Raw genomic sequence first — 27,254 nt, 5'->3', positions numbered from 1 at the left:
TGCCCTGGGCCTGACAGATGCTCACAGGTAATGGTTCATCCTGCAGGCTGGCGGCTCTCTGCGATCAGCTGCCCCCGCCAGATGCGGGCTGACCACCCATGCTGCCCCCAAACCCCACCATGGGAAAGGGGGCACCAATGGAAAGGGGACATTGGCTGGCATCACGGGGGCAGAGTCAGGGCCAGGGTTGGTGTGAGAACTCGGGGGCAGGCAGCGTCATCTTCTTTCTCAGCCTCACTCCCTTCCGTGGCCTCCTCTTCCTCCTCTTCCTCCTGGCAGCAGCTCAGAGCAAGTTCATTTTCATAACAGAATGCGGCCAGGGAGCCAGGGAAGCTGGACTTGGGGCTGTGGGCAGCCCGCTCCGCCCGCTCGTCCAGCTCCTTGGCGCTGCACACGGGCGTCCCTGGGACCTCATACGTGCGGTGGAAGTGGCGGTAGTCGACTTCATACTGGGAGCCCCGCTGGAAGAGGACTGGCTCGAAACGGTGACCCCAGAGCAGCTCCCCGGGGAGGTAAGACGAGCGGCACTGTGTGGTCATGGCCGTGGCCTCCACCATACCCTCAAGGATGACCACCAGCTCAAAGTCGGCCCGCGCCAGCTCGGCACGGCCCAGCTCGTACAGCGGGCTGGCTGAGTCGATCTCATGCACGATGGTGATGGGCGAGACCAGGAAGATGCGGTCGGTGCCCCCATCAAAGCCCACGTCCACATCCTGGTGGTCCAGCGGGATGTACTCCCCCTCCGGCGTCACGCGGGGCTGTGGGGACAAAAGGGGATGCAGGCAGGGGAAGGTGGAGACGTGGAGATGGAGAGATGGGGCCAGAAAGCGGAGGAGGGTTAAGCAGAAGGAGGAAAACGGGGCAGGAGGAGCAGGGACAGAGTGAAATTGGCAGACAGTGCAGTAGATGACATTCAGCCAGGGAACAGGGCAGAGGGTTGGAGAAACAGGTTCAGTACACGGCACAGAAAGACCAAGGTTCAGGCCCCAGGGCTGCTTCAGGCTGGGACCCCTCCAGCCCCTCTAGCGCTGGGGGTGGTACGGGAACTTTTTGCCGCACCTCCTGGCTGGCTCCATCCCCAGCTCCCACGCTATGCCAATCCCCCACAGTCTTCTGGAAAATTCGGGGGTGGGGGTGGATACCTATCTTCTTGCAGCAGCCTTTGGAAGTGCCCCCCACACCATAGGCTGCTGGGACTTGTAGTCCCCCCCCACACACAGCCCACAGCTCTTCCTGTTTTTGGCCAAGGACAGCTGTCACTCCATGTTGCTGGAAACAGGGATGACCACAATCCCAGATCACGGAGGCCCCTTCTTGGAGTTGTCCAAGGACCCGAGGATAGTGGACCCTTGGGCACAAACCCTCCCAGGATGTTGCTATGGTTACTAAGGCATGAGTGAGAGCATCCGGTTGGTGTGCAACCCCACCTTTCCCACAATCCTGCAGGGCCCAGCGTCAAGTCAGAGGTGACGCCTGGCTGGGAATGTTAAACCTGAGCCACGGACGCCCCCCTCCCCCAACCCCTCTGTCCACAGTACTCTGTCTCCTCAGGCTGTCCCCCCCCCCCGTTGGGTACTTTCCCTGACCCAGAGGCTTCTGAGAATTTAAGTCCAGGCCCTTTCCCGGTCAGGAGTGGACAACCCAGGCCTCGATTTCCCACAATCCCATCACTCAGGCCAGCGGAAGCTCTTTATGCCATAAGTCCAGACTCCCAAGAAGAGCTGCCTCACACAGACCCTTCTCCTGAGTTCCTCCCCAAGCTCAGAAGACTGCTGGGACTTGTAGTCCTCGCAGCCTCCAGGCCGGCGGGCCCCTGGCACCTACATCTCCCACCGTGCCCCAGGCTCGCACCCCCCGCACCTGCAGCAGCTGGGCCCGCACGTGGGCCTCGACCAGGTGGCTGCGGCGCAGGTTGCCCACACGCCACATGAGGCAGAGGCGGTGGTCTCGTAGCGCCACCACGGCGTTTTCACTAAAGACGAGCGTCTCATTGCGTTTCTTGGGCTTTGCCATCTTGGCCATGACGGCGCCCACAACGAAGGCGTCCAGCACGCAGCCGGCGATGCACTGCAACACCACAGCGGCCACGGCGGCCGGGCACTCCTCGGTGACGCTGCGCACGCCGTAGCCGATGGACGTCTGTGTCTCCAGCGCGAAGAGGAAGGCGGCCAGGAAACTGGCCACCTGCGAGAAGCAGGGCGCGGGCGGCGGCGGGGCGGCCAGGTCGCCGTGCAGCGAAGCGATGAGCCAGAAGGCCAGGCCGAAGAGCAGCCAGGAGGCGAGGAAGGAACAAGAGAAGAGTAGGCACATCCAGCGCCAGCGCACGTCCACGCACGTGGTGAACAGGTCGCTCAGGTAGCGCGCGCCCTGGCCGCCCAGGTTCACGAAGCGCACGTTGCAGTGCCCGTCCTTCTTGACGAAGCGTCCCCGCCGCCGGCCCACCGGCGACTGCGCCTGCGCCGGCGCCCACCCGTTGCGGCACAGCCCCGGCTCAGCCTCTTCCACATCGCCTGCCCGGCTGTCCCCCGTCTCCAGGGCGCCGCTCAGGCGGCGCAGGGCCCTGGCCAGGCCCATTGGGCGCGGGCCCCACCTTCACTCGGCCTAGTTGGGGGCAGGCGCCCCGAACCTGTGGAGGTGAGAAACAGAAAGAGGGGACCATCAGGGGCGCAGGGAGTGGCTGAGCTCCCGGGCCTGGCATGCTCTATGGCGGGGGCCGAGGGTGGGACCAGGGCTTACCTCCCCAGCTTGGCTACAGTGCCCCCAACAGTGATGGCATGCCCAGCCGCAACAGGTGCAGCAGCCCTAGCAGCACTCTGGAACAGGCTGCACCATCTGACAGCAGCTTACACAGTGTGACACTGTACCCTAAATTTGCCATTTATATAAATACAAATAATATTGTGTCTCATTGAGACCCTGTTGTAAACATTTTAACTGAGTTGACTGAGGGTCATTACCCCATCTTATAGATTGCGCAGCGGGGGGAGGAGGCATGGCCATGACCGTGCCTAACTAGGCCAGGCTGAATGCCAGCAGCGTGTGCCCCTGGCTGCTGATCTGTACCTGCTGCCCACCATGGATGCCCCAGGTGGCCCTGAGGCTGGGCCCGACAGCCTCGGAAAGCACAGGCAACGTGTGAATCCCCTCAGATGTGGAATTTCATCCAAATTCCAAGGGAGCGGGTGGACCTGTGGAGCCAGCCATGTCAGCACGCGGGGTGCTCCCCGTCTCCTATCCGAGTGACCTGGGTTCGAGTCCTGGCTCTGCCCATGTGCACCCAAGTAATGATGGGTGGTCAAATTCATGTGTCCCTGACCCCCACAGGGGAGATCCAAGATTGTCCTGGAGTTCCCGTTTCCTGGCTTTTTAAATTTTGTAATTTGAGAGGTCTCACCCACTAGGGTCAGGCTGGGGTGAACACCAGGAGCCGAGAACTCAATCTGGGGTGTGCCACATAGGGACCGGGGTCCAGCCACTCAGTCCATCACTGCTGCCAACTGCACTGGCAGGGGAACTCGGAAACCCGTGTCTGGCCAAAGAGGCTGATGCCCGGCCCCCTGAGTGAAGGGGTGCCCTCCCCTTCCTGTCACCCCCAAACCTGCTAATGAAGGAGACCAGTGGTGGCAGACAGCTGACGAGATCCACCAAGCAGGCCCCGGGGCTGGCGCGTGGTTCCAGCTGCTCTGTTTCCCAGCCAGCTCCCTGCTGAGGAACAGCAACTGTTGGGCCCCTGCCACCCAACGTGGGAAGCCCAGCTGATGCTCCAGACTCTTGACATCCATGTGACCCAGCCCTGGCAGTCACGGTCATCTTGGGAACGGACCAAGCCACGGAAGCTCTCCCTTTGTGACTGTGTTCACAGATAGTTCTTTATCAACAGCACCGGGTGCAGTCAGCCCTGACCCTCTGACATGGACAACCCGAGTCGGCCTCATGGATCCATGCTCGGCTGCCAGCCCACCACATACCCTGGGAGCCCAGCTTGCTTGGTCTACTCATCTGTGGGCTGGGGATGCAACTGCCCAACTTGGAAAGGGCCCTGGGCCTTGGAGTCAGATGGCTGTGGTCAGGGTCCAGCTCAGGCTCCTATCCCTTCCAGTTTTCTGGTCTTTGAAATGGACAGAATCCCAGGAGCCAAGGGGCTGGGCCTTTGGCTGGCCGCCTTTCATGCACTACAGAGGTGACACTGTGGATTCCAATGACAACGGTCAAGCTGGACTGACTGTCGTGCCAGGGCCTGGGGACCCTCCACCTGACAGCACCAACTGGGTGCCCAATGGAGCTCAGCCCCCTCTGAGCCTGGGCCAGGCATGCCCAGTCCCTCCTCCCCCCTGCCACCCTGTCAGAGGGCATTCTGCAGGAGGACATGGGGGTTGGCCACAGGGACAATGATATCAAAACCCAGTCTTCCCGCCAGAACAGCCACTGGGCACCAGTGTCCCCCATGACAGGGTGGGGGCACTGACTCAGGACCCAGTCTGCCCCAGGCCAGGCCTCCCACCCACTACCCACAACCCCCCGCTAGACACAGAAAGGCAAATAGGGTTCAAGTTTGCCCCAGGTGGAGACCTGTAGCCACCCAGTCGGGTGCGACGACCACCCACCCCATGGTCCAGCAGACCCCTCTGCTCACCGCAAGCTCTCGGGACACCAGGGAGCCAAGGTCCTCACCCCATGTCATAGGCTCAGAGGGGACTGCGGCCAGGCCTGGCCCACACGGGCCCTGTGCCTCTCCCTCCTGTCGGCCCCTGAGGCCGACCTGCTCTGTGTTCACCCACAGAGCCACGGGGCCCTGCACCTCAGGGGCCTCCAAGGCTGGGGACACACGGCGGGATGGGAGGAAGCAGCAGCCCCAGCTCCCCCGCCCCCAGCTGACCTGGGAGCAGCTTAATGTTTCCATATAAAGGAGACGCGGGGCTTAAGGTGCGTCAGCTCTGTGTCAAAGCCACGACCTAATCTGCACCCCAGAACCCCCTCCCCCAGGAAGACTTTCTAGACTCTTCCCCGACGTGGAGGCATCCCCCCTCACGCCCCACCTACATACACCAGGAGAGCCAAGCTGGGGAGGAGGGGGTGGGGCCCGGGGCTGCGGACACCAGCTGGCCCCAAGACAGGCAGGGAGAGCCTGAGGCAGAGAAGCAGGCAGGATCGGGCTGTGGCAGGTAGAGGGTGCCGGGGCCAGGAGCAGCAGCGACCTCACCTTAGCAGAATCATGGGGGAAAGGTGGGTGGGAACCAGGCATGCCAAAGCAGAGGACCTGCAACGGGGCCACCGAGGTTGGGGGCAGCAAACCTGGAGAGCGAGACGCCTCTGGGACTGGAGCCGGTCCCTGAGGGGACTACAGCACAAGTGGGGGCCCCCACCCTGTTGCTCCTAAGGGTGGTGGTGGGGTGGAGAGCATGGGGGAGAGGAGAGTAGGGCTGGGATGCCACAGGCCGCACATACCTGGTGGGGCAGCCCACCCCCATGCCCTTGCCGGGGCCCTCTGTTCAGCCCGGGGGACGCCACCGGGGGCCTGCAGGCTGTGGTCCGGCCCTGTGCTGGGGAGCAGGACGATCTCCAAGCTGACAGGCGGATCAGAGGCCTGGATGGCGGGGGCAGGAGGGGGTGTGGCCAGCAGCGCTGCAGAGGGGGAGGCCGGCCAGGCCAGCAGCTGGGCAGCAGCCCAGGCAGGCTGGAGACACAGGTGGGGGGCAGGGAGGCACCGAGGGACAGGGACAGTGATGAGCGAACAACGCAGGTGGGGAAAACAATGGCGAAGGGTACGAAGCTGGGGGACATTTGAGATGAAACCTCAGTGGGTGCGGGTGCAGGATGAGACCCCTTCATGCCCACGTTCACTCTGGCACCTGTCGGGTCAGGGCCCGAGCACACAACAGGGGCCGACTTCCTGACCCGCCCTCCTCCGGCTTCCTCAAAGGCGCAGGGCCAGACAGGCAGAGCCTCACCCGACCCCAGGGCTGTCCACTCCTTTATTGCCTGGCAGGAAACCTGCACCTTCAGCTCAGGCAGGGGCGCGTCCCTCACAGCCCCCTGCCGGGAAGTCCCAATCAAACCCTGAGGGCCGGAAGACAAGGGTGGACCCCGAGCTAGCTGGAGGAACCCACACCCTGGTCAGGCCCCACAATCTGCAGCACACAGGCCATCCTGGGCCCGCCAACCCTGAGCGGATCCCAGCAGGGATGGCTTTCTGGAGCGGCAGCAAAAGCCATGCCTGGACTGGACCGTGTCTGACGGCCCATGGCAGGGCGACAGCCCGCGTCCACCTGAGCCCTTCCAGGGAGGCAGCGTCCAGTTCAGGTCCTAGGCAGGAGGCCAGGCCGGGGCGGCCTCAGACGCTGATGGTGCGGAATACGGTGAAGCCCGACAGGGCCGTGCTGACCAGCACGCCAGGGCACTGCGGGTGCCAGTGCAGCTCCTTCAGGTCCGTCTCGCCCTGGTGCACGAACAGCAGCTGCTGGGGGAGGTCTGCCAGCCCCGGCTCAGCCTCAACCTCGCCCGCCTCAGGATCCCGCTCCACGGCCAGGTCCCACTGTGTGATCTGATTGTCTGCACCGGAGGCCGCAAAGACCCCACTGTCCTGGGGGTGCCACTCGACAGAAGTCACGGGAGCCACGTGCTGCTTGAAGGTGGCCACCGGGGAGCCAGACTGTGGGGGGAACGGATGTCAGCAGCCACACCCACAGTCCCGTGCCCCAGGCTCCACCCGCCCGGCTGAGAGGGACAAGGTGCAGCAAGCAAGCAGGCTTCCTGTCCCGGGCGGGCGAGGAAGCCCCTGCCCTGCTCAGCTGCCTGCCTCAGCTTCCTTTCCTCTGAGACATTCTCTGAGGACCTACTCCCAAGAGCCCTGTAGTCAACCCTGAGCATGACAGGGGCTTCCAGGTGCTGCTGGGAACGGGAGCACCTCCAGCAGGATCCTGCAGTCTCGGAGCCAAGATCCACCTCCAGAAAAGCCCGCCCTCCCAACCCCCAGACTGAATCCATGGGAATGGCCAAGTGGGGGCAGGGGGAGGATGGTAGGCAACACCGTGTTTCTCCTGCCAAGAGCCCCTTCCTGCTGGGCTGTGAGGCCACAGTGCCTCCTGTCCTTCCTGTGCCTCAGTTTCCACTCCTACAAGGAGTGAGCTGCGTTCCAAGTCTCAGCCGATGCTGCAAAACCCACTCAAAGGACAAACTACAACTCCCAGCAGGCCCTGTGTAGGACAGTCGGCTGCCATGTGTGCCCCACGGGTAGACGGGAGTAGTCGTCTCTGCTGCCTTGGGCCCCTTGTCACCCCTCACTGGCCTCACACAGATCACAGCTGTTCCTCTAGCTGAGCCTCCTCAACCGCACCCCGAGGGGCTGGCCTCTCAGAGCCACCCTGGCTCTGGGGGTGCAACACCTCTGACGAGGGGAAGCCCCGCAGGTCCCTTCAAGGAGGTACCTTGAACTGCCGTAGGTCCCACACCTTGAGGGCCCCGTCGTCCCCCCCACTGAGCAGGAAGGGCTCTCTGCGGCTCCAGCTGATGACATTCACGTCCCCATCATGGGCAGCAGCTGTGGTGAGCATGCAGGCCTTGCCTGGGGCTGCACGGATGTCCCAGATGCGAACAGAGGCGTCGGCCGAGCAGGAGGCGAAGACCTGGGCGTGGGGGAATTTGTGTGACTCGGCTGTTCCCCCACGCCGGGGTGACGGCACCCCGCACTCGGCCAGCCAGCCAGCCCTCCCTCACCGTGTCCTCGGTTGGTGACCACTGCAGGTCCTCCACGGAGCGCGTGTGGCCCACGAACGGCCGCTGGTCCACGTGCCAGGAGCCGCCGTCCGTGGGCGTCCAGAGGTGGATGTTCTTGTGACAGTCGCCGGTCAGCAGGCGACCTGGGGGTGGCGTCAGGATGCTGTCCCCACTCACTCCCGGCCCCACTCCCAGCCCCACGCCTGACCCTGCCTCCACACCAGGGACTTACCAGGCACACGGGGGGACCAGTCGAGAGCAAAGCCCTCCCCCATGTGGCCAGCAAAGGTGAAAACAGGCTTCACTCGGGCCTGCTCGTCCCGGAGGAAGACTGCCAGGGCCTGGGGGTCATTGACCACCTGCAGCAGCCGCCGCAGTGTGAACACCTCCACCTGGCCCTTCTCTGACCACACCGCAGCCACGGGCTCCTCGCCCAGCCACGACACCTACAGGGCAGGAAAGAGCAGGGATTGCCAGAATTACAGCTCCTCAGTTCCTGCGGGCTGGGAGCGCAGCTGGGTGAGTGGAGGTGACATGGGAGGGTGCGGACTGAACCCACCAAGATCCCTGAGGGACCCCCTTACAAGAGTCGGGTCCTGTGTACCTGCTACACGCCCTCCAGTGCCTCCCAACTGCTGCAAAGCCTGCATCCAACAAGGGGCTCTTCTGGGCCTGCCCTCCCGATCTCCTCACCCCCTCATCCTTCTGTTCCGGGGAACACCTCAAAGCTCGCCCTGCTCACACGCAGTGCCTGGGCTCCCGCCTCACTTCATGGCCATCCCACCACCCTCTTACCGCTTCTTCCTAACTGGCCTCTGCCCTTCAGCACCTTCTGGCATCCTGCACGCTCGCTCAGTTTCTTCTTGCCCTGTCCCTCATAAGCATGTTCAAGTTCCCGCTGCCAGAGGCTGCCAGCTGCAACACGGGCAAGGCCAGGACAGGACCCAGCCTTGCTAAGAGGTCTTCAAAAGCCAACCCATTCTGTCCACACATCGCGCCACGCAGATGAAGCGAAGCAAACACAAAACACAGCCTTACAGCCTCAGAATCACAACAGCAGACACACACATACCATCACAGCACATGCTGTCCCGCGCGAGACTCTGCTTGGTCCTCACAGGTGCCCCTCAAGCAAATATTGTTAATGTTCACCATTTACCAAACAGGAAAATGGACATTAAAAAAAAGAAAAAAGCCAGCCACATCATCCTAGCACTTGACAATGATTTTCGAAGTAGAAAAACTCCCTTGAGATAAACCTATGCCCCACAGCCGACGGGCAAGAGCAGGTGGTCAGCAGAGGCACGGGCACTGGGGGCAGCCGGCCAACCCTCTGGGAACTGTACCCGCACTCGGTTGATGCCGCCGTAGTGGGGGACCATGGCCAGCTCCAGCTGCGGCTTCCGCTCCTCCTCATCCTCCTCGTCCTCATCCTCCTCTTCATCATCACTGCCCTCTGAGGCTGGGGGCTTGGTGCCATGCAGGTTGTGCATGCGAAGAATCATCAGTCTGGGGGGGACAGTGTGTCATGGAGGGGGGACAGGGCCGCAGGGAACCCACACCCCGGGTCTCCCAGGGAGCTGGGAGGCAGGGAACCCTCACCCCCGGGCCTCCCTGGGAGCTGGGAGGCGGCAGCCCTGTTCGCGCCCTCTCGCACCTGTTGTTCTGCGCGCTGTCGGCTTGTGTCCCCGCGCACAGGTAAAGGGTAAGAGGAAGCTGGGTCCGGTTGTCTCCCAGATGATCTCGAACTATGTCGAAGCTGAGACAGGGGGCGCCTGGGGAGGGGCGGGGGACGCTCGGAGAGTCGGGAGGCCGCGACCACGAACCCCAGCCGCCCTCCCTGTGGGGTCGGTCTAAGCTGTAACAGCCCCTTAGGCCCCCGATCTCCCGGGGCGTCCCCCTACCTGTCTGCGCCCGGTGGTACAGCACATAGGCCTCCTCGTCCATGACCAGCTCCTCCCCTTCGCGCAGCGGAGGTCCCCGCCCGGGCAGGTACACCTGGCTCCGGCCCTCAGAGCCGGGCTCACCCGACTCTGCTTCCATGGGTTCTCCGGCTGCACACGTGCGCCGCCGCCCTTTGCGCGCCGCCATCTTCGAGCCCCTCACACAGCCGACGCGCGGCGAGAACGTCACTTCCTGCCCCCTAAGGCCCGCCCCGCAGCGCGGTTTCCTTGGAAACCTCCTGCTGCACCTGTGCAAGAGGGACGTCGCGTTGGGGAGCGCGAAGGGGAGCCTCGGGCGCGGGGTCCTGGCCCCGCAAGAGTAACCCGCAGCGACCAAAGAGCCACCCGTGCCGCGTGACCTCGGGGAGTGGCAAAGGCTCCTGGGAGTTGTAGTCCCGTGGGAGGCTTCTTGTAGTTCGGAGTTGAGCCCCCGTCTCCCACTTGCGCTCCCAGCGCTTGCTTCCCCCTGAATTCATTATGAGTTCCTGCAAAGAGGCTGGTTTGCCCTGCTCTGTTAGGACGACTTTCCGTGCTCGCTCGGTGGCTTCTATATACCCCTCCAGGGGGCGGCTCTGGCCGGTGGGTCCACTCTGCAGGCGCCCTGCCCGCCCGCTGGCACCTGGGCCCTCAGGATGAGGCGGCCGCATGGCCTGGACGGCTCCCCAAGGGTTCCCTTATCTCACGTCATTCTCTTGGGGTCCCCCTCACCTCGTGGTCTCTGCTCGCTCCCCACCCCACTCCGCCTCCCTTGTTTGTTTTTTGGTTTTCCTCAGTAGAGAAGCTGCCAGGGAGAGGGACAGGGGGCTGAGACAAGACACGGAGCCCAGGCCGGGCCTGAGGAGCCATAAAAACGTGGTTTATTCCAAACACTGCGATGTGGAGGAGTGGGGTGGGCAGGGAGAGCGGGCGGGGAAGGGGGCACTTGTGTGTGTGTGTGTGTGGAGTCCCAGACCCTCCACGACCCAGCCCCAGACCCTGCTGGAGATCCGGGAGGAGGAGGGGGCTTTGAATCGGGGAGGGGGTCCTGCTGGGTCATCACTAAAGGGTCAGTAAGAAGGGGAGCGGTGGGTGGCACCCCGGCTGGAAGGGAGGTGCTGCCAGGGGTGGGGTGGTGGTTTCAGTTGGACATGTGTCCTGGGTCACAGTAGGAAGAAGAAGAAAAACAGAAGCCACCGAGGGTGGGCAAAGAGGGGGCGTCACGGGTTGACATCGACGAGGGTCACAGTCTGGTCGGGGCACAGTCCTGGGTCGGATGACCATTTTGTAGGTGTCAGGAAGTCACAGTCTGGGGTCAGGGGGTTTCTCAAGTGTGGCGGGGCCGAAATCTGAGGGGGGGGTCACAGTTTGGCAAAGGCGTCTCACAGTTTTGAGTCCCGATGGATGAAAGGTTAAAAATGGCTTCCCCGGAGGCGTGGCTGGGGCCGGGGAGCTGCACAGTGATGTGGGGGGCCACGGCCCCGGGCCTGGGGACTGGGGCGCGGGCAGGGCTAGACCACCCCCACCACCTCCCGCCCCTTCTGGTGACATTAAAAAGCCCTTATCGGGTTTATTTAAAAAAAAAAAAAAAAAGTCCGGAGGGCTGCAAGCCCCCTCGCTCAGAGAGGCTGCGATGAGATGTGAGCGCCCAAGCCCCTCGGACTCGCCAGTTCCAGGCGGGGGTCCCACAGCTCGTTCCCCTTCCTGCGCGCGCGCCCCCCTCGGGCCGTGGCCTGCGCTGACCGAGGGGGGCCTCCTCGGGCCGCGTCATACCTCGGACTCGAGGCTGGAGAAGTGCGCCGAGCCCCTGCGGGTGCCCAGGTCCCCGCCCCGGTGTCTCCGGTGGGGCGCGGCGGGCAGCGGCGGCCCCCAGTGCGCGGCGTGCGGGCACCGGCGCGCGTGGCGCGAGGGCCCCGTGAGCCTGCGCGCCGGGGCGGCGCGGGGACACGAGCTGAGGTCCTCGAGCGAGCGCGAGGTGGGCGCGGGCGGCGGGAGGTCCCAGCCCCCCGCGGCGCGCCGGTGCCGGTGGTGGTGCGGCGCGGCGGGGGCGCGGTGCGAGGCCCGCGGGCGGTGAGGGTGCTGCCGTGGACACCCGCAGCGGGCTCGGCGCCGAGGCGGGGGCCCCGCGGCCCAGGGCGGGGGCGGCGGCGCCCACCAGCCGCCGTCCAGGCCGTCGTGGGAGCAGCTGAGGTGGCGCGGCGGCGGCAGCAGCTCCAGGCTGGCGCAGTGGCGGCAGTGCCAGGCGGCTGGGCCGCTGCGCGGGGGCAGGTAGTCCCAGCTGCCGGCGCGCCAGCCCCCGAGCTTGTCGACCGACCAGTAGCGGCCGGGCGGCGGCCCGAGGCGCTCGGCGTAGGGGTACGGGAAATCGGCGAACCACCAGGGCTCCAGGCCGCCCAGCGACGCGCCGCCCAGGCTCTCCGAGTCCTCCGAGTCCGACGGGGACGGCTCGAGGTCGAGGTAAGGGCACGGGGGAGGCGCGGCGCGGCACGGGGGCGGTGCTGCCGGGGCGCCCCCGCCCGCGGCCCCCGCGCCCCCCGCGCCCGGCCCCAGCAGCGGCTGGCTCTCCGGGTCGGAGCGCGGCCAGCGCGCGGGCGCCGGCGGGCTCTCGTCCTCGAAGGCCAGGCGGCAGAGGGGCGGCCCGACGGCCGAGGCCGCGGCGGCGGAGGGCGCGGGCGGGGACGGGAAGCCGGAGAAGGCGCCGCCGGCGGGGGGCTCGGCCGGCTCCTTGTCGCGCACGATGGCGAAGTAGGAGGGCGGCGGCTTCTGCGGGGGCTGCTGCGCGGCCGGCGGGGACAGGGGGCGTCCGGCCGCGCCCCGAGGGGCCGCACGTGCCTCGCCCAGCCCCAGCCCCTGCGGCTCGATGGGGCCGTAGTAGCGGTGGAAGCCGTCGGCCAGGCCCGAGGCCCCGGGCGGCCCAGCGCCCTTGGCCCGGCGCCAGCGGTCCACGGCGGCGCGCTCGCGGGGCACGAAGGGTGCGGGGCCGGGTGCTGGGCGCGCGGTGGGGTACGCGGGGCTGGGCAGGGGCTGCGGCGGCGGCGGGGGCTTGGCTGGCGGCGGGGCGGCCTCGGCGCTGCAGCAGCTGTACATGCCCTGCGTGGACGGGACGTGGCGGTCAGCGCCCGGGGAGCGCCCCGCGTCCCTCCTCTCCCACCTACCTGCGCCCCCCAGGCTCCAGCTCCCGCCCCTTTGCCCCATACCCTGGAGAAAGCCAGTAGGAAATCCATGCGGTGGGTGGGCCCCAGGCAGTGCCGCAGGCGCCAGTACACCAGGTGCTCCCAGGCGAAGACCAGCAGCGACAGGCCCATGGCCACCAGCAGCATGTAGAAGACTCCGGCCATGTTGTCGATGTCCAGCTTACTGCTCATCACCTCGATCTTGTCGTTGTGGCAGATGCCGGAAAGCCACAGCCGCTCCAGCATTTCAATCTCATCTAGAGCGAGCAGGGGGAGTCGAGATGGCATGCTGTGAGCACCCTGGAGGGCATCCCCACCCACCAGCTGCGCTGGCACCCCCTCGCTCCCCGGGGGACCCGGCCGTGGCTGGGCTGCCCTGCGCACGGCGCGGCGCCGCACCGTCTCCCAGGAACTGCAGCAGCGCCAGGTCAATGGGCCGCTTCCAGCGGGAGCCCTTGTGCAGGGCGATGCCGTAGCCCGTGGTGGCGAAGACCTTGCCCGAGCCGATGGTGACCAGCTTGCAGCCCTCGTCCTTGCGGGCCATGTAGTTCAGCACAGCGGCGTCGTAGATGAAGGCGTCCAGCTTCCTGCAGGCAGTGGGACGAAGACACGGAGATGATGAGTGTCCCCTGCACACTCTCAGCCCTAAACCTCCAGCCGAAGGCATCCTGGAGAACCCAGCCAGGCCCTGTGCCCCTTGGTGCCTCCATGTCCATGTCTGTGCAATGGGCTTGGCCGTACCCATGGACAAAGCTGTGGCCAAGGCTGCCAGCGCCAGGGGCACAGGGAGATGCCCACAGTGCGTTAGCTGAGCTCCAGAGGGGTGGACGTCAGCGCCTGCATTCTAAAGACAAGCTAGGAAGGGACTTGCAAAAGTTTATGGGAAAATAGAGTAAAGGACCAGTTTAATAGTGCAAAAAAAAGTGTTTTTTTAAAGATTTATTTACTTTTATTGGAAAGTCAGATATATAGAGAGGAGGAGAGACAGAGAGGAAGATCTTCTGTCTGATGGTTCACTCCCCAAGTGAGCACAACGGCCAGAACTAAGCTGATCTGGAGCTGGGAGCCTCCTCCAGGTCTCCCACGTGGGTGCAGGGTGTCCCAAGGTTTGGGGCTGTCCTCTGCTGCTTTTCCAGGCCACAAGCCGGGAGCTGGATGGGAAGTGGGGCCTCCGGGATTAAAACCGGCGCTCATATGGGATCCCGGCATGTGCCAAGCCAGGACTTTACCTGCTAGGCTCCCACACGGGGCACAGTGCAAAAAGTATTATGAAGTCCATGTAGAGGTGTTTTTTTTTTTGTTTGTTTTTGTTTTTTTAATGTGGATGTTTCTTTTCCATGGGCTTTCTGAAGGCTTTGCACCTGTTACCTAGTCTAACAGTTTTTGTTTTTGTTTTTAATGATTTATTGGAAAGCCAGAGTTAAGAAAGAGAGTTTTCCCTCATGGTCTACTCCTCAAATGGCTGCAATGGCCAGAGGTGGGCCAAGCTGGAGCCAGGAGCTTCTTCAGGGTCTCCCACTTGGGTACAGGGTCCCAAGGCTCTGGACTGTCCTCGACTGCTTTCCCAGGCCCCAAGCAGGGAGCTGGATCAGAAGGGGGCATCCAGGACTAGAACTGGCACCCGTATTTGCCATGCTGCAAGCGCCAGCCCTGTCTAGTAACTGAATCCTCCCAGGTTAGAAGCTGTCTCATTCAGATGGGGCGGGGGGACACAGGCCCAGAGAAACCCAGGCTTGCTCAGCTCTTCCAAGACACCCTGATTCCTCACACATGAGGGAAGAAGAGCCAGGGACAGAGTGGGTTTTCACAGCTGGGGTCCCTGGGCACCCGGCTCTTGTCTCCTTCACCGCGGCAGCCGTCTTACGTCTGTCTCTGGTTGTCGGATGGATCCCAGCCTCGCCCAAGAGACCTGAAGCCAGGAGAGCATGAGCCCCGCCAGGTCACAGCTCCCGGCTCACACAACTGATGTGTGAGAAGAATAAATGAGTGAATGAATGAGGGAGTCTGCACCAAGGAACACTGGGTAGCCGTGCTAGGAAAGCAGCGTTTACGGTCTGTCAGATGGAGAGGTCCGGGGGTTGCTCCTTCAAATCAAAGGGGGAAGGGGCCGGCGTTGGGACAGCCCGTTCTGAGTGTCTGGTCCTGGCCCGCTGCTCCGCTTCCAGCCCAACTCCCTGCTAATGCACCCTGGAAAAGCAGCGGGTGATGGCCCAAGCTGCCGTTCGTACGGGAGACCCTGATAGAGCCCCTGGCTCAGCCCTGGCAGCTGTGGGTACACGGGGACGGAGCTGGCAGACGTAAGATACCCTGTTGCTCTCTGTTTATGTCACTGTGACTTTCGGCTAAATAAATAAATGATACTTGAGTGGGGCAAACTTTTGATCGCTGTTACTATGAACACCAGGCCTGGTTGTAGCAGGGAGGCACCTGCCACAACCTCACCCAGGAAGTGTCCTCTGCCAGTGGCATCCAGGGACCCCCCCACCTGCGGCAACCACCAGCTGCATGTGCTGCTGACCACTGGTGACAGGTGTCACTGTAGGGGCATCGCTTTACATTTGAGTTCATTGTCACTAAGCGGAAGTCGTAGTGGAGAGTGCGGGGCCAGGACAGGGCGAGTGACTGGACATGCACAGTGAAGAGGACCAGTATGCGTCACCTGGCGGGCCGGCGATGCGTGCACGTTCTCCAGGAAGGCCTGGGTCTGCGTGGCAGTGAAGGAAGAGGAGCAAGAGAGGAGGTGGCCGGGAAGGGTTGTGGACGCAGAGAACCCTGTGTGTCGCTGAGCTTGCGTTCATCCTGCTCTATTCTTGCCTCATGGCACCTGCTGCTGCCTGGTTAGGCACTGTAAAACCTTATCTGTTCCCTGCGTGGCCCACCTCCCTCCTCTGGGTTCTAAGGTCCGGTAAGACAGGGACCCTGGGTGGTGGGCTCACGCTGTTTCCAGGGTCTAGGACCTGCCGCACGGCAGGCGCTTAGCAAAAGGTGCTTGCACCCCTGGGGCTGGTTTGCGCGAGCACTGCAATGCTGCGAGGTGAGAACTCATTAACATAGGAATGGGTGCCAGGAGGGTCCCACTGCACAACAGAGGAGGGCGGGGCGTGTGCCAGAGGAGGCCAACACAGCAGCAATTCTGTCCCTGCTGTGGGAGAGAAGCTGAGCCTGTGATGGCGTGGGTTCCCCGGGGGGTACCAGGAGGAGATGCTGGGATTTTTCACATCTTTGGTGAATAGCCATTTCCCTTCTTATCTATAAAGGAAGTTGCTGGGCCTTGCCGTACTGGGAGCCCACAGCTGTGAGCCGACCACGGCTGCTGGCTCCCTGGCATCTCACTCTAAGCGCTGTCCACCGTGATAACTATCGCATGGCACTATCTGCATTTGCGTTTTCAGCTCACTGCCTGTGCCCTGGGAAGGCAGTGAAGGACGGCCCAAAGCCTTGGGACCCTGCACCCATGTGGGAGACCCGGAAGAAGCTCCTGGCTCCAGATCGGCTCAGCTGCAACCATTGCAGCCACTTGGGCAGTCAAATAGCAGATGGAAGTTCTTTCTCTCTGTCTCATCTCTTTGTAAATCTGACTTTCAAATAAAATAAAGAAATCTTAAAAAAAAAATCAGGCCCAGCAGCGTGGCATAGCTGCTATAGCCCTCACCTTGAATGTGCTGGGATCCTATATGGGCTCTGGCTCTAATCCCAGCAGCTCCACTTCCATCCACCTCCCTGCTTGTGGCCTGGAAAAGCAGTTGAGGACGGCCCAAAGCCTTGGGACCCTACATCCACGTGGGAGACCTGGAAGAAGCTCCTGGCTCCTGGCTTCGAATAGGTGCAGCTCCAGCCATTGTGATCACTTGGGGAGTGAATCATCGGACGGAAGATCTTCCTTTCTCTCTTCCTGTCTATATACATCTGACTTTGCAATAAAAATTAAAAAATCTTAAAAAAATTATCCAGTGGTGGACAGTTGGATGGATGGGAGCCTCTTCGGTTTGTGTCACGGGGCTCGACTGGCCAGGGTGCTGGTGCCTCACTATTTGCGTTCCTCTCTGTGTTCAAGTCAGTCGGCCTGTCCAGCTGTCACCCCAGCAGAGACACGTTAGAGCCGGCGCTGTGGCCGAGCGCAGGATGCCACCAGCAGCCCCCACTGGCCCCAGGAGGCAGCGGTTGCTCGAGAATTGAGTCCCTGCCACCCACATGGCAGAGCCCTCGAGAATTGAGTCCCTGCCACCCACATGGCAGAGCCCTCGAGAATTGAGTCCCTGCCACCCACATGGCAGAGCCCTCGGGGGTCCTGGGCTCCTGGTTTGGCCCAGTCCAAGTTCTTCTTCTTTTTTGTTTATTTATTTTTATTGGAAAGTCAGATATACAGAGACGAGGAAAGACAGAGAGGATGGTCTTCCATCCGATGATTCACTCCCCAAGTGACTGCAATGGCTGGCGCTGCGCTGATCTGAAGCCAGAAGCCAGGAACTTCCTCCGGGTCTCCCATGTGGGTGCAGGGCCCCAAGGCCTCGGGCTATCCTCGACTGCTTTCCCAGGCCACAGGCAGGGAGCTGGATGGGAAGTGGAGCTGCCAGGATCAGAACCAGTGCCTATATGGGATTGTGGCGTGTTCAAGGCGAGGACTTTAGCCGCTAGGCCATGCCGCTGGGTCCCCAGTTTGGTTGTTTTGGGCATTTGGGGGAGTGAAGCAGCCGCCTCGGGAGCTCTGCTCTATCTTCCTGCCTTTAATATAAAATGAAAGTTTGAAAAAGATCAGAGATCCAAACATTTCAAGCTTAATAAAGAAGGTGTAAGGAAAATGAACCTTGCTAGCAATGGGGTGGGGGATGACGAGATGGGGAGCAATGCAGGAGGAAAGAATGTTCTAGAAGGCTACAGGTCTAATCAGGATGTGTTCTAGAAAGAAGAGAAACAGAAAGGAAACAGCAGGGACACATCCGTGTGGGAGTTCAGAGCAGTTTACCACAGCTGACGGAAGGATGTGATTCGTGGGCCTGCTGACCAAGGCGGCTCACTAAGTACAAGGACGGGGTACACAGGCAGGCAGGCACCTGAACCCTACAAGTGCTGAATCTCTAATCTCCCCAGCCAGACGGTCCAGCGGGCGTGAGGACAGAAGAAAAGACTTCTCAGGGGTGCAGGATGCGCACGAGAACAAGGTGCAGGGATGCTCAGAAAGAATAACTAGTGAACCCGTCGGTGCAGGCCAGGGGAGACTGCTTCACTAAGATGCGATCGGCATGGGCTGGTGCTGTGGCACAGCCAGCTAAGCTTCCAACCGTGGCGCCGGCATCCCGTATGGGCGTTGGTTCAAGTGGCGGATGCTCCGCTTCCCATCCAGCTCCCTGCTCGTGTCCTGGGAAAGCGGCGGAAAATGGTTCAAATCCTTGGGTTCCTGCACCTGGGTGGGAGACCCTGGTTGGAGCCCTGGGCTCCTGGTTTCAGCCTCGCCAAGCTCCGGTCATCTGGGGGGTATCCTAGCACAGGAAGGAGCTTTTCTCGATGACTTTCCCTCTTTGTCACTCTGCCTCTCGTATAAATACTTTTTTGTGTGTTTTTAATTAAAGCCACCAAAGCCACCGAAGCATTAACAGTGGTTAATGCCGGGACGCAAGAAGGCTGGTGTCGGGGAGGAAGGGGCTCCAGGTGCATGGCGCGCCAGCTGGGCCAGTGTTCACACAGTCACGGCACGGACACCCTGAATATTCATCCAGCCAGACTCACAATGTGGGAGACTGCGTTGATTTAAATAAGAATATGAGCATGTGTCTTCCTCAGGGAGAAGTGGAAATGCCTAAAATTGAAAAATCAATAGGGAGCCGTACAAACATGGTGTTTAGAGTCAGTGAGGAAAATGGCCCATTGGGGCCGCCCGTGGGTGAGGGGCGGGTGCAGGGTCTCCTGGCACAGACATCCCCGGGGGGCCTCGGCCCCTCAGGGTGCCCGGCTCCCATCCCTGGGTCCCTCTCGTAATCACAGCTCTCTGCCAGTGAGGGCACCCCCAGAGGGGGCAGGAGATGGCTAGGATTCCTGGATCCCTGCCACCCACCTGGGAGACCTGGACTGAGTTTCTGATTCCCCACTTGAGCTCAGCCCTGTCCTGGCCATGGTAAGCATCCAGGAAGTGGACCAGGGCATGGGCGGGGAGCCTCTGTCAGTCTCCCTTGGTCTTTCTCTTGGATATTTTAGAAGATAGAAAGTAAATGAGGTGAGGACCCGGCACGGTAGCCAGTGGCTGAAGTCCTCACCTTGGCATGCACTAGGGTCCCAAATGGATGCTCATTAGTATCCCAGTTGCCCCACTTCCCATCCAGCACTCTGCCTGTGGCCTGGGAAAGCAGTCGAGGACAGCCCAAAGCCTTGGGACCCTGCACCTGCGTGGGAGACCCTGAAGAGGCTTCTGACTTTGGATTGGTTCAGCTCTGGCCATTGTGGCCATTTGGGGAGTGAACCAGTGAATGGAAGATCTTTGTCTCTCCTTCTCTCTGTAAATCTGACTTTCTAATAAAAATAAAATAAATCTTTAACACCCCCCCCCCACACACACACACAGAGCTGAAAGTCAGAAGAAAAGATATACAAAGGGATCCTAGGAAAAAAGGATTCCGTGGCAGCCGCAGAGGCGGCAGGAAGCGGGGGCAGGAGGCGGCCCTGGAGGGTGCTGGAAGCTCCCTCGGGGCTGGTGGTCTAGCCATGGGGCGCCTGGGCTGCCCACGCTGCCCGCACTGGAGTCTGCACTTAGCCTCTGCTGGGGTGGGGTGTGGTGGGGTGCCAATGCCTGATTACTCCCAGGTCCAAGCCCCGACCCCCAGTTCCTCAGGATGTGCTTGGATGGAAGATCAGGATGAGCTGAGGCCTGGAGGGTTGGACCTGTGGCCCGAGGGGGAGGCGGAGGAGGTCTTAGGGAAAGGGGGTCTGGGCCGACCCTTCCCTCTGGGGCCTGGGACGTGGGGTGGGACGGAGTTGACCTGGAGCCCTGGGAAACCAAGCTGAACTTCAGTGAGCGGGACCAGCACTTGGCCACGTGTAGCATACAGCACAGGGATGAGATGTGGGGGTGACAGCACGTGGCCACGCTGGGACAAGAGAGCAAGGACAGCCGCAGGTGGACATACGCATGGGCATGCGTCACGGCGCAGCACATGGCCCCCCACCCCCAGACTCAGGGGAATGCGGGGGTCGGGGGATAGGGATACCCCTCACCAACAAACACCCGCAACAACCCCAGTGTGCCATGAGGGGAGTGGGAGGGTGGACGGCGGAAGAGGGTGGGGAACCACCAACTGGCCCCATCACCCAGCGGAAGCCGCCGATACAACAGGCTGCTAGGCTGATGATAGAGCATCACCCTGTTGGCTGCGAGGGCAGAGGGGCGCTCTGGGGGCGGAGAGCCCGCGGGAGCCGGGAGCTGTCTCTCTCCCCCAGCTGGGTGTGGGTCCCTGCAGGGCTGCATGTGTTTTATCTGCATTGTGACCTGCGCCTGCGATACCAGCACCCCCTATGCACGTGTCCTGGCTGTTCCACTTGCAGTCCAGCTCCTGGGAAAGCAGCAGAAGGTGGGCCTCTGTACCCACGGGGGAGACCCGTGCAACAACCTGCTTGCTGAAGATCTCTGTCTCTCCCTTTTTGTAACTGACTTTTTTTTTTAAGATTTATTTTATTTTTACTGAAAAGTCAGATATACAGAGAGGATGAGAGACAGAAAGGAAGATCTTCCATCCATTGATTTACTCCCCAAGCGGCCGCAACAGCCACAGCTGCGCTGATCGAAAGCCAGGAGCCAGGAGCCTCCTCTGGGTCTCCCATACGGGTGCAGGGTCCCAAGGCTTTGGGCCATCCTCCACTGCTTTCCCAGGCTACAAGCAGGGAGCTGGATGGGAAGCAGGGCTGCCGGGATTAGAACCGGAGCCCGTATAGGATCCCAGCGTGTGTAAGGCAAGGACTTTAGCCACTAGGCTATGGCGCCAGACCTTGTAACTGACTTTCTAATAAATAAATCTTAGGGGAAAAGTCTACAAGAAGAACACGGGATGTGACTCAAGCTTTTCTTTTTTAACCCTTTAGAAGCTGGAGAACAGGCCTGACTTCTGGTGAGCCCAGGCAGGGGACAGTTTGTGGGGACTGGTTTGGGGGGGTGGGGAAGTTCTCCCCAGCAGGTTCCATTCTCACTGCCTGTTCTCTAGAATTTAGGGATTCGGAGGGTGGGATTCAGGATGGCGTGGACTGGGGTGCGAGGCGGTCCTGCCCACATGAGAAGGAAGCCGGGCTGCGGCTGCAGCCAGCCGTGCTCCTCCCTGCCCAGGACGCAAGGTGGGTGGCCAGGCTGGGCAGAGCCGCCCTCTTTGCCTGCAGGGAGGTGGCAGCAGATCTGGGACTCCCAGAGGGAGGCACTGGGGAGGAGAACATGGAAGCGCAGAAGGGGGAGGAGGGAGAGAGTGAGTCAGCCGGCTGGGGAGAATCCTCTAGGGGTGAGGGGGGGCGAGTGAGGCCAGAAGGCAGCTCAGGGGCAGGGGTGCCGGAGCCCTGTGACGCTGTGTTGGTGGTGATCGTCACATACGGGCTGTCCCACAAGGTGTTTCCATGCCCCTATGTGTGCAGGATGGGGGTGGGAGGGTCACGTGCACCCCAGAATTCAAACCTGTGCAGGAGATGGCTGCAGACAGGGTCTTGGGGTTTGGCTGCAGATGGGGTCTTGGGGTTTGGCTGCAGACGGGGTCTTGGGGGTTGGCTGCAGATGGGGTCTTGCCCCTGTTCCTCCAGGTTCCCTGTGAGACCCGTGGTTGTCCCAGGCTGGGTGATGAGGAATGCAGTCAGAATGGTACCCCCTGCTTCTTTCTGGGTCTCAATGCAGCCACAGGAAAACTCTAGAACCACCCAGAGGCTGGGACGGCCTAGGCAGGACTGCCTGTCACACTTGCAGGCCCCAGCAGGGTCTCTGGTGGGGATTAAGGAGCTGGGAAGACACACATAGGGGGCCAGTGACACGGTCCAGGAAGCGATTTGGATTGGCAAAGGGGAGCTGGAGGCCGGGGTTAGCCTGGGAAAGCCAGGCACTTGCAAAGTTCTGAAAAAGAGGGGGCTAGCATGTGGGAGAGCTGGAAGATGCTCCTGGCTCCTAGCTTTGGATCTGCTCAGCTCTGACTACTGTGACCACGGGGCGAGTGAATCAGTAGATGATGAAAGATCTGTCTTTGTCTCTCCTTCTTTGTATAATTATGATTAAAAATAAATTAGATTTTAAAAAGGGGGGCAGGGGGACCCGGGATGACAACTGGGGGCGAGGAGGAAAAATAGCAAGAGCAGAACTGTTCACTGACGCTGTCGGATAGGAAGCCACCACCAGCCGGCGCTGTCGAGCCCGCCAAGTGAGCGAGCCTGGGCCTGGCAGCCAGAACAGGGAGCCCGGCCGGCCAGGCCTCCATCTGTCCAGCTGAAGGTTCAAGTCCCAGCTTCTCTGCTTCTGATGCAACCCCATGATCAGGAGCCTGGGAAGGCAGCCAAAGATGGCTCCAGTGTGTGGGCCCCTGCCACTTGCTAGAGAGGTGGGGATGGAGTTCCTGGCTCCTGGTTTCAGCCTGGCCTAGAACATTTAGATGGAGGAGTGAGCCAGTGAATGCCTTACACAGGTTCAGAAATTTGGGCCTAGTGTTGTGACATATCAGCTCAAGCTGCTGCTTGCGACGTCACAATGGAACACCAATTTGAGTCCCGGCTACTCGTCCTCGCATTCAGTTCCTTGTTAAAGGTCTGGGAAAGGCAGTGAACGATGGATCAAGGGCTTTGGTACCATAGAGGAGACCTAAAGGAAGCTCCTGGCTCCTGGTTCCAGCCCTGGGCAGTGAATGTGCAGATGGAGATCTCTGTCTCTTTCTCCCGCTTTCTCTGTCACTCTTTAAAAAATCTTTTGGGCCCAGAGGCGTGGCCTAGCAGCTAAAGTCCTCGCCTTGAACGCCCCGGGATCCCACATGGGCGCCGGTTCTAATCCTGGCAGCTCCATTTCCCATCCAGCTCCCTGCTTGTGGCCTGGGAAAGCAGTGGAGGACGGCCCAAAGCTTTGGGACCCTGCAGCCACACGGGAGATCCGGAGGAAGAGGCTCCTGGCTCCCGGCTTCAGATCGGCCCAGCACCGGCCATTGCGGTCACTTGGGGAGTGAATCATCGGACAGAAGATCTTCCTCTCTGTCTCTCCTCCTTTCAGTATATCTGACTTTGCAATAAAAATAAATAAATCTTAAAAAAAAGAAATTAAAAAAATGTTTTCAAAGTTTTTTTTTTCAAAGATCCATTATTATTATTGGAAAGCCGGATATACAGAGAGGAGGCGAGACAGAGAGGAAGATCCTCCGTCCGATGTTTCACTCCCCAAGTTAGCCGCAATGGGCCAGTGCGCGCCGATTCGATGCCGGGAACCAGGAACCTCCTCCAGGTCTCCCACGCGGGTGCAGGGTCCCAAAGCATTGGGCCGTCCTCGACTGCTTTCCCAGGCCACAAGCATGGAGCTGGATGGGAAGTGGAGCTGCCAGGATTAGAATCAGTGCCCATATAGGATCCCAGCACATTCAAGGTGAGGACTTCAGTCACTAGACCACCGCACTGGGCCCAATAAATTTATTTCTTATTGGAAAGTCAAATTTACAGAGAGGAGGAGAGACAAAGAGAAAGATCTTTCATCCACTGGCTCATTCCCCAAGTGGCTGCAACAGACCTGAGCCAACCTGAAGCCAGGAGCCAGGAACTTCTTCCAGGTCTCCCACACGGGTGCAGGGTCCCAAGGCGTTGGGCCGTCCTCCACTGCTTTCCCAGGCCACAAGCAGGGAGCTGGATGGGCCCTCAAACAAATCTTAAAAACAAAAAACAAAAAACAAAAAAAAACACTACCATTCAGAAGAGGGAAAGGAAGTTTTACAAACAAGCGAGTAAGCCTTAGGTGAACAGCGACGGGCAAGGAGAGTCTTCAGGAGAGGCAGGGCAATGTGAAGAGCAGGTGCCTGGGGGAGCGCTAGGAGGGGGGCTGAGGGAACCCCCCAGGCTGAAGGGAGCAGACGGTACTGCCTGTAACACCGAGCCCCATCAGGGAGGTGACATTTGCAGCAGCCGCGCTCCCTCGCCTCCCTCCACTCGAAGGGATGTTTCAAGTCAACGAGGCCTTAGACATCTGGCACGGAGCCTGGTACATCAGAGGCACTCGATAAATCTTGCTGAAGGAATGAGTAGCCGGATGAATGCACAGCGTGGAAAGGATGACGGCTTTTTCCACTTGTATAGGGCGAGCTGACTGAGCTAACGCCACCGGCTCTGCAGCCCCAGTGACCGCGCCTGGGGCCTTGGGCAAAGGGGGTGCTGTTCTGGGCCCCATTGTTCTCAGGCTCGCCCCTCAACCTGGGCGAGGAGTCCTGGGCTCAGCCTCCCTCCAGGATCATGCTGGTACCAGCGGCGGACGGAGCACTCCCCTCGTCCCCCCAGCGGTATCCCCCAAGTGGCTTTCAAGCTGTGACACATGTTAGGGGTCGGGGAGGAGGGGATTAGGCTGAAGCAGCAACCCCCGGCCCGGTACCCTCACAGGGGAGAGGGCTAGCAAGGGTCCCCGCGGCCTGTGGTCCTGGGCCAGCCTCCGCATGCTGCAGAGGGCCAGGAAACAGAATCGGCCGCTCATCAGGCGCCTGGGAGCCTCCGTGCGGCCTCCCGGGGCAGGCGTGGCCACGGTGCCTGCCCAAAGCCTAGGGCTCAAACCAGCCCCCTCCTGCACTGATGGTTGGCAGGGAAGGCGAGGAGGCTGAAGGGGTCATGAGAGCCCCCCTCCCCCAGAGAGCATGGTGGGAGCCGCAGGTGAGGCAGCTGACACGGGGGTGCAGGGCTTCTCAGCCTCCCAGATGGGAGGACCCTCTGCTCCTTTAGGGAGACAGGTGGCCAGGGACCCCTAGAAGCAGTATGGAGCACTAGAGGAGGGGAAGGGGAGGCTGGAGGAGGCGGGAGGAGGGGCACATACGACGCAGTACAGTCCCCACCCACCATGCCCACCTCCCACAGGGAGGTGCCTTACAGTCATGGCTCGACCTTCAAATAACAGTGGGAAAAAGAAGAAGCAGTACTTGGAGCCGGCATGGTGGCTCAGCACGCTAATCCTCCACCTACAGTGTCGGCATCCCATGTGGGCACACATTTTAGCCCTAGCTGGTCCAGTTCCCATCCAGCTCCCTACTATGGCCTGAGAGGGTAAGAGAAGATAGCCCAGGCCTTTTGGACCCTGCACCGACTTGGGAGGTGGCTCCCGCATCCTGACTTTGGATTGGCTCAGCTCCGGCCGTTGCAGCCATTTGGGGACTGAACCAGTGGATGGAAGATCTTGGAAGATCTTTCTGTTTCTCTCTCTCTGAAACTCTGACTTTCAAATTAAAATAAACAAATCTTTAAAGAAGGGGCCTGGCATGGTGGTTCAATGACTAAATCCTTGCCTTGCACACGCCAGTATCCCATATGGGTGTTACTTTGTGTCCCGGCTGCCCCCACTTCCCATCCAGCTCCCTGCCTGTGGCCTGGGAAAGCAGTCGAGGATGGCCCAAAGCCTTGGGACCCTGCAGCCACATGGGAGACCCACAAGAAGCTGCTGGCTCCTGGCTTCGGGTTGGCTCAGCTCCGGCTGTTGAGGCCACTTGGGCCTCAGCAGATGGAAGATCTTTCTATCTCTCCTCTCTGTACATCTACCTTTCCCCCGCAAAAAAAGTGCTTGCTGAGTGGCACAGGACCACTCCCGCTGAGGCAGCACTCGGGCAGCCACGTTTTCATGTCCAGCCTCCTCTGCCTTTTGTCTTGCACAGACAACATGTCCAACTTGCCCTCACTGCTGGGACGTCCTGACATGCTCTTCCCAGGAGAGGCCTTCCACCGGCCCCTCCTTCCCCTTCTCGCCTGGAATGAAGGATGCACCCTGTGGAAGGGCAGCAGCCTTTTTGTGAACAAGAAGCAGCCAAAATGAGAATAGGTCTATGCAGAAAACTTTGTCACATGGAAACAGAGTTTGGATTGGTAGCGGTGCCTTTAAGCTGCCGTCAGAGCCCTGCACTGTGAGCAGGGGTAAGGAAGCCTCTGTCTGCAGCGGGCACTGCGGCTCAGCCCATGCAGCCAGCACGTGGGACGCCTGCACCCTACACCCAGCAGAGTGGCAGATCGAGGCCTGACTCTGCCAATCGGGCTTGCCGCACATGCTGGGGGGGGGGGGAGGTGACACGGCCCAGGTGTCTGAGCAGCGGCTCCCACGGTGGAGTCTCAGATGGCGCTCCCGGCTCCCGGCTTCAGCCTGGCCCAGTCCTGGCCACTGCGGGCAGCTGGGGAGTCAACCAACAGGTGGAAAAACCTCCTCCACTAGTTTATGAATAAAAAAATAAATGTTTCACACATTTAAAAAAAAAAAAAGAAAACCCTCCTCTCGCCCTCTCTGTAACTCTGATGTTCCAATAAAATGAATCTTTAAAATAATAATAAAAATGGAAACCTGAGTCCCTGTAGTGTCCCCTGCTCCAAGAAAAGACACTTACTTAGCTGGTTAGTGTTACCCTGACAGAAGCGGTGCCGGCCTGCGGAACCCAGAGTGGGTGAGGATGTGTCACGGCACGGCCCAGTGTGGCGCCCACAGCCTGCTCTCAGGGCCTGCCTGCGTCCCCAGGCGCGGCGCCCACATGACTGCAGTGGGACCGACAGCACTGCTTTTCTTTCTTGCTTTGCTAAGATTCATTTTATCGGGGTCATTGTGATGGCTCAAATGGCTAGTCTTCTGCCTGCAAGCACTGGCATCCCACATGGGCACCAGTTCTAATCCCGGCTGCTCCACTTCCCATCCAGCTCCCTGCTTGTGGCCTGGGAAAGCAGTGGAGGACGGCCCAAAGCCTTGGGACCCTGCACTCACATGGGAGACCCAGAAGAAGCTCCTGGCTTTGGATCAGCTCAGCTCTAGCTGTTGTGGCTACTTGGGGAGTGAACCAGCAGATGAAAGATTTCTCTCCTTTGCTCTCAGTAAATCTGCCTTTCCAATAAAAACAAATAAATCTTTAGAAAAAGAAGAAGAAGAAAGGCACAGTGAGAGGAAGGGGGAGCTCCTCCACCTACAAGTTCACTCCCCAGATGGCTGCAACAGCCGAGGGCTGGGCCATGCTGAAGCCAGGAGCCCGAGCTCCATCCTGGTATCTCTCCCGTGGTGCAGAGGCCCCAGCCCTTGGGCCATCCACGGCCGGTTTCACAGGCCCCTTAGCAGGGAGCTGGATCTGACGTGGAGCAGCCAGGATTTGAACCAGCACTCATAAACGATGCCTGCACTGCCCAACAATGTTGAACCCCTGAGTTCCTTTTCTTGCAATAGGTTGAGCCACCAGGGCCCATAAGGGTTCAGGATGCGATCCCGAGGAAGGAGCAGGGAGATAGGGCAAGGGATGTGGGTGAAGGGAGAGCCACTGTGCTG

The 27,254-nt window shown here is 60.7% G+C and overlaps 3 protein-coding genes across 3 annotated transcripts in view; all 3 read right to left on the bottom strand.

The window, feature by feature from the left end:
• KCNJ14 (potassium inwardly rectifying channel subfamily J member 14) lies at window positions 1–2,574 on the bottom strand. The gene is made up of 2 exons (XM_004597016.2): window positions 1,861–2,574; window positions 1–758 (listed from the first exon to the last, which is right to left on the bottom strand). The coding sequence occupies exons 1-2, from the start codon at window positions 2,572–2,574 to the stop codon at window positions 162–164; spliced, it is 1,311 nt and encodes a 436-aa protein (XP_004597073.1). The 3' UTR covers window positions 1–161.
• A 3,384-nt stretch (window positions 2,575–5,958) lies between these two features.
• On the bottom strand, window positions 5,959–9,944 carry GRWD1 (glutamate rich WD repeat containing 1). The gene is made up of 7 exons (XM_004597015.2): window positions 9,618–9,944; window positions 9,371–9,488; window positions 9,060–9,222; window positions 7,946–8,159; window positions 7,714–7,856; window positions 7,425–7,622; window positions 5,959–6,649 (listed from the first exon to the last, which is right to left on the bottom strand). Exons 1-7 carry the CDS (start codon window positions 9,802–9,804, stop codon window positions 6,332–6,334), a joined length of 1,341 nt encoding a protein of 446 aa, XP_004597072.2. The 5' UTR covers window positions 9,805–9,944; the 3' UTR covers window positions 5,959–6,331.
• Window positions 9,945–11,336: 1,392 nt separating this feature from the next.
• Window positions 11,337–27,254, bottom strand: part of GRIN2D (glutamate ionotropic receptor NMDA type subunit 2D) — a 30,203-nt gene continuing 14,285 nt past the window's right edge. Inside the window, exons 11-13 of the mRNA XM_058674555.1 lie at window positions 13,205–13,392; window positions 12,830–13,062; window positions 11,337–12,722 (exon numbers count right to left, since the gene is read on the bottom strand). Coding sequence (XP_058530538.1) covers window positions 11,400–12,722; window positions 12,830–13,062; window positions 13,205–13,392 — 1,744 coding nt within the window. The 3' untranslated portion in view covers window positions 11,337–11,399. The remainder of the gene's footprint in view (window positions 12,723–12,829; window positions 13,063–13,204; window positions 13,393–27,254) is intronic.

Source organism: Ochotona princeps, chromosome 16, assembly GCF_030435755.1.
Source record: "Ochotona princeps isolate mOchPri1 chromosome 16, mOchPri1.hap1, whole genome shotgun sequence".
Classification (NCBI taxonomy): Eukaryota; Metazoa; Chordata; class Mammalia; order Lagomorpha; family Ochotonidae; genus Ochotona; species Ochotona princeps.
The sequence above is the reverse complement of the archived record's forward strand: the minus strand, read 5'-3'. Positions and strand labels throughout refer to the sequence as shown.

Bases quoted from the DNA above. Each gene is read 5' to 3' on its own strand.
- KCNJ14 (XM_004597016.2), bottom strand. From the start codon at position 2,574: ATGGGCCTGGCCAGGGCCCTGCGCCGCCTGAGCGGCGCCCTGGAGACG. The intron at 759-1,860 runs GTGCGGGGGGTG...TTGTCCCCACAG, and splicing joins TGCGGGCCCAGCTGCTGCAG to CCCCGCGTGACGCCGGAGGG.
- GRWD1 (XM_004597015.2), bottom strand. From the start codon at position 9,804: ATGGCGGCGCGCAAAGGGCGGCGGCGCACGTGTGCAGCCGGAGAACCC. The intron at 9,489-9,617 runs GTAGGGGGACGC...GCCCCTCCCCAG, and splicing joins GTACCACCGGGCGCAGACAG to GCGCCCCCTGTCTCAGCTTC. The intron at 9,223-9,370 runs GTGCGAGAGGGC...TGTCCCCCCCAG, and splicing joins GACAGCGCGCAGAACAACAG to ACTGATGATTCTTCGCATGC.